Here is a 2,500-nt window from a genome sequence, read left to right as displayed (position 1 = left end):
ACGCTTCGACAGGGAATCGAACTAGCAACCTTCTGATTACTAAACGACTTCTCTACCTCCTGTACCACTGTCGCCCCTGTCGTTTGTGTGTGTGTTTCTCAGGGAGTTTGAAGAGACCATGGATGCTCTGCAGGCTGACATTGACCAGCTGGAGTCAGAGAAGGCAGAGTTAAAACAGCGCATCAATAGCCAATCAAAGATGACCATCGAAGGGTTGCGAGGAAGTCCCAACTCTGGCATTGCCTCTATCGTCACTGGGATCACAGGAGGTGAGAGGGATTGCATACTTTTGAAATCGTGTGTGTGTGTGTGTGTGTGCCTTTGTTTTTAAATTTCCTTTGGACTAACTGAGGTAATTGTTGGAAATCATTACATTGAATACATAACCCTAATGTCAAGGGGCAGTTGTTCTGAATTAATATGTTCTAACTCTGCCTCACTCTCTTACTCCCAAAACCTGCAGAGGAACAGAAAGGTATTTCTTGTTTTAACGACTGTCTGTTTACTTCATCATAGTTTACCACACGTTTATCAGTTCATCATTACCTCTCTCTCTCTCTCTCTCTGTCTGTCTTTCTCTCTCTCTGTTTCTCCTGCCTCCCGTCCTCCCTGCATGCTGCTTTTCCCTATACTCAGAGTCTGGAGCCGTCTATTCTCCGGGTAGGCTTAGAGGGGAGCTGTCTCTCTCTCTCTCTCTCTCTCTCAGGAATCACTCTATCTGCATGCATGTGTGTGTGTGTGCATGTACTATCTGTCAACTGCTCGTAGATGGTCTGCAGATATATGTTTTACCTTATGGATGCTGTTCAGCAGTTCTCCATCAGTGGTTGTTTATGTGTGTTATTTGTGTGTTGGTAGTCCTGAGCCTACTGCGAAGCGAGGTTACTGTAATTACACGTAATTTCCCAATGAATCCGCACTACGAAAGATCATGTACTGCAGAGTCTTACCGGAAGTATTCTGTCATGGCAGAATAGCCTACGTTGCATCTCTAAACTGCTCCGAGCTGTTCGTGTTTAACTCGATGTTACCGTATATACTGTTTAAGCCCCGTCCCTTTAACCACAATCTTTGGAAGACCCAAGCGTATCCCGATGATATTCTCTATGAAAGATATCAATTCTCACCTGATGAAATGTAATCTTTGGCGGCTGGTGAAATAGCCTATTATGTTAGGCTAAAGCAGAGCAACAAAGTCAGTGAAGTTGTAGCCTGGGTTGCAAATACATTTGCAAATCAGTTTGCAACCACACATGTTTGTCAACTGTCCTGGACAAATTAGTTAATATTTGCTGGCATTTATTCTCTGCAATAGTAAGTAGTGTAAGTGTCTTGCGAAGGCGAATGGCCCAACTGTCAGTAAGCAAGTAATGTAGTTGTGCAGGAGCTTATGTCAATTGGAGTCCAAGTATGTTTACTTGTCTAATTATCAGAGTAATTAGTATATATATCGTGCAGAGTCAACTGAATGATGGTGTGCCCAAGAAACCAAGAAACAACACAATATAAAATATATAAAATCTAAAATACATACATATACATTTGTATGAACTCATGGCTGTATATTATAGTTCTGAATGAGGTTGACATGAGGATTAATGGACTAACCCTAGGTAATTACGAATATGCCCACTGGGCAGCAAAAACACTTGAACTTCTTTTAAAGGAAGGAGATAAGCAGTAGTTGTGAGCTCGAGCTGGAACTAGCGAAAAGCTCCGAAAATGTACTATGATGAAGTAGAGCTTCTTTCTATTTATTTATTTGAATAATCATCCATCACACTTGTGCTTTGTGTTTAATTAGGCCAAGGACAATGTGTGCCAGGCCTAGCAATGTTGTGTATCTGTATGGCAAGTTGAAGTTGCCTTTATTCGTTAATTTTCTCCCGCATTTAGTAAGAAAAAAGAAACCGCGTAAAAAGCGGCGTGGAATTGCAAAAACAACAACGCATTTTTCGTCACTCTCTATCCTCATGGAACGCCGCTTTCTATGCCACTCAGTGTCACCAAGAACAGCCTGAAAAGCAGCATTGTCTTAAATGACAATGGACTCATTCTCTGTGGTTTTCAAAGCCACTAAATTTGACACCGGTGATACATTGTCTCAAGAGGGGTCATAAACATTTGTCCACATCTGTAAAAGTCCACGGACCCAAATTTGGCAGTGACAATCACAAATACACTCAGACAATCACGAATGCACTCAGTAATCCCTTGATAACCCTGAGTTAAATCTGTGTAGGTTAATCTCCCTTTGTAGTAAAGCCCTCTGGTTATTGCATGTTTTTGAGTATGTGTGTCTGTGTCTGTGTGTGTGTGTGTGTGTGTGTGTGTGTGTGTTTCCACATGTGTGTAATGTGTGTTGTTTCTCCGTAGGTGTGTGTCCAGGTGTTGGAATGCAGGTTGTTGACTCTCCTCTGCTGATGCAGCAGATCGAAGCTCAGAGGCTCAGTATTAAACACCTGAAAAATGAGAACAACAGATTCAAGGTACTATGAAT

At 41.9% G+C, this 2,500-nt stretch overlaps 1 protein-coding gene across 7 annotated transcripts in view; it reads left to right on the top strand.

The window, feature by feature from the left end:
• dctn1b (dynactin 1b) overlaps nucleotides 1–2,500 on the top strand; it is a 39,330-nt gene that overhangs the window by 33,089 nt on the left and 3,741 nt on the right. For 3 of the 7 annotated variants that reach the window (XM_031580058.2, XM_031580059.2, XM_031580053.2), the window contains 4 exons: nucleotides 103–269; nucleotides 464–475; nucleotides 637–660; nucleotides 2,377–2,489. In XM_031580058.2, the coding sequence (XP_031435918.1) occupies nucleotides 103–269; nucleotides 464–475; nucleotides 637–660; nucleotides 2,377–2,489 (316 nt within the window). The remainder of the gene's footprint in view (nucleotides 1–102; nucleotides 270–463; nucleotides 476–636; nucleotides 661–2,376; nucleotides 2,490–2,500) is intronic. The other 4 variants (XM_031580060.2, XM_031580057.2, XM_031580054.2 and 1 more) reach the window with 3 other exon arrangements.

This window comes from Clupea harengus, chromosome 14 (genome assembly GCF_900700415.2).
Source record: "Clupea harengus chromosome 14, Ch_v2.0.2, whole genome shotgun sequence".
NCBI classification, from domain to species: domain Eukaryota; kingdom Metazoa; phylum Chordata; class Actinopteri; order Clupeiformes; family Clupeidae; genus Clupea; species Clupea harengus.
Note: the sequence above shows the minus strand (reverse complement) of the source record. Positions and strands in the feature narration are given on the sequence as shown.